Genomic DNA, 7,407 nt, shown 5'->3' with positions numbered 1-7,407 from the left:
AGGAACCCAGCAGCACCTTCCCAGAGGACACACAATCAGGGCATGGAGCAGGGGGCTCTCCCTGGCCAGATGTTCTGTGCTCGTGTGGTCTTATCTGGAAGGGCAACAGTTTCCAGCCTTGCAGAGGCTGGGCTGAGCAAGAATGGACTCATCTGCTTTCACAGTGCAGTCCTAGCTACCAGACAGAGAGGGAAGGAGGGAGAGGGAGAGGTCTCACTCTTGGGACTCCAAGAGCAAGTGGTCAATTGAAATGCCTTGCTTCCAGTCAGTGGCTTAGCACGAGGCTCCTCGGTGGCTGCAGAGGTCTCGGCAAAAGGACCTGGCATCGCTGCAGGGTGGAGCAAGGCTGAACGTGATGCTGGGAAGAGGCGCACTCAAAATGAAACACTGCTAACCCCTTGCATTGGCCCTTCACTCTTCAGCCCCATCAACTCCTTAGGGAGCCCACGAGGCAGAGTCTGACAAAGCCCTGGGACATCAGGGCCTTGAGCCCTTAGAGCAAGACCTAGTGTGCTCACGATGAGAGCCTGCCATCTCCCAGCACTTCTCCCTCTTTCCAGTCAAGTCCAGCAGGGTTTCGCCGGGGAAGGGGATGGGGGGGGGGGGAAGAAGGCATCACCCAATCCATTTAGGACTCCAATGCCTCTTAAATACAAGATGGGGCTCACCGCCTAGAACACTGCACCAGGAGAGAGAGAGATAAGGATCCTCGCGTTACTTTCCACTGCAACTGCATCTCGACTTCCCAAGCCCCAGTTCTTCCCCAGAGGTGATGCTAAAGATCCTCTCCGTCTGGATAGAGCGGTGGACACCAGCCTTGTTCCTGCAGCAGAGCCACGGCAATTGGGCTTGCTTCCAGCCCTTCCCAGCCAAGTGCCCAAGTTGCCAGCTTTTCCCAGCGCTTGCCTCTGCCCGACGGTCTCCTAGCCCTCCGAGCACTCATTAGCATTCGGAAATGCTCACAACCAGGCTGCACTTTAGCTAATTGCAGAGCGGAAAGCGAACACGCGGCACTTTCGCGGAGCTGGGGAAGGGCACGGCACAGAGCCAGGCAAGCTGAGGGGGTGGGAAGTGGGAAGGATCACCGGGTGAGCACCTGCCTACTTCCCTGCAGCCTGGCAGTGGGACCCTTGGGCAGAAGCACGGTGGAGACACAACAGTGGGAATGCAGCCAGGTCAGGGTTAAACCCATGGTGGCAAAGATTCATTTGGTGGAAGGAAGTCACATGTCCAGCATCTATCTCTAAGCACCCAGAGGCCCTGGTTGAGATGGGGGCTCTCATGCTAGCCGTGGGATGAGGTGCAAGACAAACCTCTCCCAATGGGGCACTGTCTAACAGCACTGTCTGCCCCATGGTTGCACAGGATGGCAGCGAACTCCTGGTCCAGCCGGGACCATGAGAGCCCCCTCACGTGACACACACACCTTGATTGACCATGTGAGAAAAGGTGTCTGCAGCAGGCGGCTGTCAGACAGAGTGGGCACAGGGTAGTTTCCTCTGCCCAGGGCTCAGATGTCCCCTGACACAGCATGACCCCGAGGCGATGGCTGGTCTTCCTTAGCAAAGCTCACCCAGTAACCCACGCATCTGGGAGAGGGGCAAGGCAAAGGCAGATGTCCCAGGAAAGCTGGTGCCTGAGGGGGACATCCGGTCTTTCCAAATGCACAGATAGCTGCACGCCACCATATGGCCAATGCCGCTCCTGCTTAAGCAAGACCAGATTGCTGCAGGCTAAGGTTACTGAACCCTGAAATGATGCTGGAAGAAAACAGTGTGCTCCATTCACATTCACTGCAAGGGAACTGAGGGCAGCATCTGCTGGGGGAGGGACAGGAGAGGGGGGCGTGCACTTCAGGCACCCAGCTGTGCTCCATCCCAAAGGCTGCTGGACCATCCTTGCACATGGGACAGGGATTGCGCTAGGCAGGAAGCCAGAGCCGCGGCACAGGGCTCACGCACGGGCTGGCTGATCCCTTAGCGCCCTCGTCTGGACAGGCTGGGAAGAGCCGCCAGCGCCCGATATACAGAAGCCACTTACAGAACGTCACCCATACATTGTGATGTCCTCCTATAGGTGCGGTGACTGGTAGCAGTGTGCTGTCTCCTGCACGGACTGAGAGGTGTGAGCATGCTGGATTCATTATTCGCATTGGGAACCATAGCAGAGCCAGCTGCCTCCTCCACTGCCTGCCATTCGCCCACAGGGCTGTGCTGGGGAGGGGCGAGCTGACGAGTCTTCCCCTGGGTCTGCATCCTCGGGGGGAGCTCCGGCCCACAAGGCGCTTTTCAGAGCATCACTGCCTCTCAGCCCCTCGGGGCGAGGGACACGCAGTGAATGAGGGGTTCTGCCCCAGGGCACATGGTGGAAGCCGCAGAGCGCCAGCGCAGCTGACAGCGCGCAGAACCAGCACGGGTCTTAAAGCAGCACGTAGGAGGCCGGGCTGGAGGCAGCAGGATGTCTGTACATGGGACAAGGAGGATTTTTCTGGTCTCAGACAGCAACATCTGCTGGCGTTGCAGGCTTCCCACTGCAGCAAGCGAAACAGGCAGACAGGGCCGCGATTCCTGATATAAGCCTGCCTACAGAAGCCGCGGTGTCAGCACAGCGACACTGCCTGGAGTCCTGCTACCCTATGGCTCAAGCCACTTGGAGGAGAGAGTCCAGCTACTCCAGCCAAGAGCCCTCTTGCTGACAGAAACAGCGACTCAACTAGGGGGTGCTGCCAGAGCGCAGACAAACCAGACCTGTTCAAGGGCAAACAAGGACACCGCGCCGGTCATGAGGCCAAGATACTGGACTGGTGACTCAGGAAGTTGGGGTTCAGCTCCCCAAGACGCGGTGCTGGGCAAACCTAAGCGGTTCAATAGGGACAGTACTTCCCTAGCTCAGATGAGCATTGGCAAGATCCTCCTGGCTACGGGCCGTGGACAGACAGGGCCGGCTTCTCTGAAGACACTGGCCAAATGTGGGAAGGGTCCCCTGGGTCAGGCGAGGCGGTTAGCTCCACCATTATCCATGAGAGGCAAGACTTCTGCCCCAAGAGCAGAGCCCTCCAGCCACATGCACAGCCATTTCCTGTGAGAGAGGAGAGAATTCCTTAACATGGTGCAAGACGTCAAAGGGAGGGAGCTTGTGGGGATGGGAAGAGTGATGAAGCAGGGACCGATTCACCCACCAGTCAACCTGCCCTGTCTGAGGAACCAGCCCTCTGAGCACAGGGCAAGGCAGGCAAGTCCTGGGAGACACTGGCCTCCTGCCAGAAGGACATGGCTCCATCATCACAGCACCCATAAGCAGTGACTATGCCTGTTTCATCTAATAGACAGGTGCCTATCAAATGAGAAGGACCTGAGGATCATTGGCAGCTCTCCAGCTAGAAGGAGGTGGCTTGACCCCCAACATGCCTCCCCCAGGTCATGAACCACCCAAACTTGGGTTATAAAGAAATCCCCAGAAGGAACACAGCACAACATCCAGAGTTCATTCAGGAAAACCCTGAGACACCCTGGCTAAAATGGGGCAGATGGCTCCGTGCCATGGGCAACTACCACAAGCCACAGGCCCAAGGCACAAATGCATCCTCCTCCTGGCCCATTTCCCAAGGACATTCCCAAAGTCCTGGTAAGGAAAGGTCGGCAAAGCCACCCCGGGGAACTGGCACTGGCTCCTTTGCCTCTGGACAGACAAAGGGCTGATGCCTCCCAGCCTCCGGTGCTCCATCGCCAATCCAGACGCTGGCTTCGACGTTCACAGCTGATTAGCCAGGTCCTAAGCCAGTGCTGGGGCAGTGTTTTCAGTCTCCACTTGCACAGAGCAAGATGTGACGCAAAGATTAAATTAGGCAAAGCTAAAGCCTGCTTCTGAGGGCAAAGGGAAGACGATAAAGGGAAGGGCAAAGAAGCCAAGAGCTTCCACGTTCTGTCCAATGCCCTGCGCGTTCAGCTAAAGGAGATCGCATCTCCCAGCCATGTCCTCAGCTGCATGGGCTGTGGCGAGAAGCTGCCCCAGGCTTCGATTACTCCAGTAACAAGGTTCTCTCTCTGCAGAGGAAGGAAAAACCACTCTATATGCCAAGAGCCGTCGAGTCTGCCGAGTTGTATAAGGTCAGACCGTTCCTGCTAGCACTTTGTTACAGGGAAAAAAGTGGTGCTTATAAATAGGCTCCTCACGCCTCCACCTTCATTAGCACAAGGGGTTTATTTTTCATCCTGACACCCCATGTGCAGCCTACCGCAGAAGGCAACAGGGAAGAGCCCCTAGAGGAAACACCACGCCTGAGATGCCAACAAGCTGTTATCCCAACAGAGGCCCCAAAAGGGATCCTCTGGTATTTCTCACCAGCCTCAGGATCCCCAGCTCCATCAGACAAGGCCCACCTTGCCTAGACAGCTGGATGTGCCCTACCTCCGCAAGGATCTGCCCTAACTCACGCTCTCCTGGTCATAGGAAAAGCCCAGTCTGCCTGGGGGCTGAACAGGAGCTTGGCAGCAGGAGTCAGGAACATCAGGTCATTAGGTAGCAAGAAGCCAAGGATGCCAATCCCAAAGCCTAACGAGCCAGCTTAGATGTGGCACCTTGGGCACACACTGTCTGCAGTGGGCAAGCGTACGGGAAGAATCCCCCACCATACCAGGAGCTCCAGCACCTGTGCCTGGCAGTAAGATCCTCTCTCAGTGTCCACTGTCATGGACAGCAAAAGATTCCCCTTGACTGAAGCAAATGGAGACAGGGGTCCAAGCTTCACCACCTCCTGTGCCCATTCACCTGCAGTCACTGCTGTGGGCATCAGCTTGGCCTACTAGCCAGGCTTCAACTACAGCAAAGCCACCAGCTCCTTCCTTCCCTCCATCACCTAAAAGCTCCCTGTCCCAGGCACGGAGAGAAGGCACTGCCAGGATTGGTGCAGTCATTGGGACGGCAGGTGACCCCGAGGGGGCTCCATGCTGCACACAGGATTGCTGCTGACGTGCAAAAGTGCTGATCTGCAGCCCACAGATGCCTGCCAAGCTGCAAGAAGGTGAGCCTTTCCAGATGGGAAGTGACAGCCAAGGCACAGCATGCCTTTGGTTGCCCGCTTGCAGAAGCTGGGCTCTCCCAGAACCTGCCCTGTGCTGGGCTGCCAGTTAAGAGGACCCCTCGTTTGGGGTAGAGGAAATTCAGTTAGGTCAGAAAGCATTAGGGGACATATAAAAACCATGGAAGAGACTCTTCCCATGTGGCTTAACAGAAAGGAGCCACCAGCCCTATGGTATCAGAGTCAGCAGCCAACTTCACCACAGGAAAAGGTGCCATAGCCACGACGCGAAGCCTCTAGAACAACCCGGTCTGCAGGCAGAGCAAGTCCAAGAATCAATAGAGAGAGTCTTTTCTGCCTGACCACAGTGAAGAGCCCAGAGCCTGCGGGTTAACACAGAACGGTACCATGTACCGAATGGCGAAGCGCGCGGCAGGCAGGCCGGGCGGGTTAGACAGAACGGAACAGGTCATTACTCTCGGCCCACAGGCTTTTGTGGCAGGACAGGGAGGGATAGATGAGACGAGGGTTATAAAGCCCCTCAATACAAACCCAGCATGGGTTATAAAACCCCTTGATTTCAAGATGGAAAGAGGTGCAGGGTCCCTGGGGTCCAGCTCTGTGTGGCAGGGTCTTCAGAGCTTCCCACTTCACGGGGGGGTTACCAACCTGTGGCCCAACCCCTCTATAGGGCACACATTGCCCCAAACACCCTGCTGCTTCCCATTCCCAGAGCAGCAGCAAGCTGCGTCTCTGCCCAGAGCCGAGCACAGGGTGGTGTTTCCAGAACCAGGGAGACCAAGGGAAGCTGGAAGCCTCCCATGCGAGCATGCAGCCTAGCCACGAGGTCCCCGGCACCGCTGCCCCCACTACGTACCTTCCTCTGCTCTTTCCTCATGACGTGTTTGTCTTCATCCTTCCAGAAGGCATCCTCCAGCTCCTGCTGTCGCTTTGCATCGGCTGCTGCCTTCGCCTCAGCCTTCCTCGCCCGGGCAGCAGCCGACTTGGTGTTCTCGCCCTGGAACTTCTTGGGCATCCCTCAAGGTGCTCTGTGGGGTGAACAGGGGGAAAAAGGGGCTGCTGAAGCCAGAAGCATGCTGGGATCCCCTGGCACACAGAACCTGCCCCAGGCCCAAATCTTAGAAGGGCTCTTCCCCGACTGATTTAGAAAGTTTCACAATGCTGGAAAGGCCGAGTCCAGCAGCCTGTCAGCCAGTTGTGCCACCAGCTGCCTCTGCAATAAACCCCCCTGCACACAGGCACCACGCAGGGGTTGGTTACCACCTGCCACATGCTGGGGCTAGATGCCAACTCCCCTGTCTCAGCCTTCAAAGCAACCCCGCCCTGCAAGCCAGCACCTCCAGCGCACACAGCAGGCAGGATCTCTGCTCTGCCCTTACCGCCACTCACCTCTGACATCATAGAGCCAGCCTTTCTACCAGGCTGAAAATTAAAATCCAAGTTTTTCCCCCCATGAGACTCTGACCCCAGACAGGGAACCCTCAATTACCCAACGGCGCCACAGACCTGCTGCAAAGACAGTATATCCCTTCCCAGCTGTTCCTTCACTAAAGGTCTCCTCTGTGTATTCAAAATACCAGCGTTTCCCCCCTGAGCAAAGCACAGCTCATGAGGCGCCGCTCGCTGGGTACCCACAGCCATCGAGTGACAGCAATCAGAGGGCAGCTCCAGTCCAAGGGACGGGCACACAGGCCTTAGCCATGATTAAGCCCGCGGTGGGGAACTCTCCGATTAGTCACTCACCAGGCAAGTCACGACAACTTCCTCATCCTACATAGCATGTCCCACAGAACGCCGGCTTACACAATGGAGCAGAGCACCGTCCCTCCGGCCCAGCGCCTCGGTGGCAGGGCATGCAGCCCAAATGCACCCGGGGCCAGAGGGAAGGGCAGCTGCTCAGTCCTAGGGGGGCTCCTTCGGGCTACGGGGCAGTTTCCAGCCGCAAGCTCACCCACTGCTCAGCAAACGCGACCCCGCAGCACGAGATTTGGGGGCAGAACAGTGAAAGCACCCGAGCCCTGTCATCCCCTGGGGGAATCCCGCACCCCGCCATCGTCCCTCACTCCCATTCAGGGACCTCCTTGGGGTCGGTGGAGGGGCTGGCTGCGGCTCAGACAAGCACCCCCCCTGCCCGCAGGGGGGGCTGCGCCAACACCCCTCCCTGCCCCCGTCCGGCCTTGCTGGTGGGGGGAAGCACCCCCTCTCCCCCGCCATATCCTCCTCAGTGGGCATGATCCCCTCCACCCGGCCAGGGGGACCGCAAGCACTGCACCCAGGGGCCGGCCACAACTGGGCATGGCTCCCTGCCCACCCCCCATTCAACCCCCCAGGGGCCCAGCCTGCCCGGGGGGGGGGGCAGCACTCCCAGC

General features: G+C 57.9%; 1 protein-coding gene across 1 annotated transcript in view; it reads right to left on the bottom strand.

Moving 5' to 3' along the window:
* Positions 1-6,256, bottom strand: part of CCDC124 (coiled-coil domain containing 124) — an 18,046-nt gene extending 11,790 nt beyond the window's left edge. The window contains exon 1 of the mRNA XM_019504533.1: positions 5,895-6,256. Coding sequence (XP_019360078.1) covers positions 5,895-6,053 — 159 coding nt within the window. The 5' untranslated portion in view covers positions 6,054-6,256. The remainder of the gene's footprint in view (positions 1-5,894) is intronic.
* Positions 6,257-7,407: the final 1,151 nt, after the last annotated feature.

Source organism: Gavialis gangeticus, unplaced genomic scaffold (assembly GCF_001723915.1).
Source record: "Gavialis gangeticus isolate Ggan-Ray unplaced genomic scaffold, GavGan_comp1, whole genome shotgun sequence".
In the NCBI taxonomy this organism is placed as follows: domain Eukaryota; kingdom Metazoa; phylum Chordata; order Crocodylia; family Gavialidae; genus Gavialis; species Gavialis gangeticus.
Note: the sequence above shows the minus strand (reverse complement) of the source record. Positions and strands in the feature narration are given on the sequence as shown.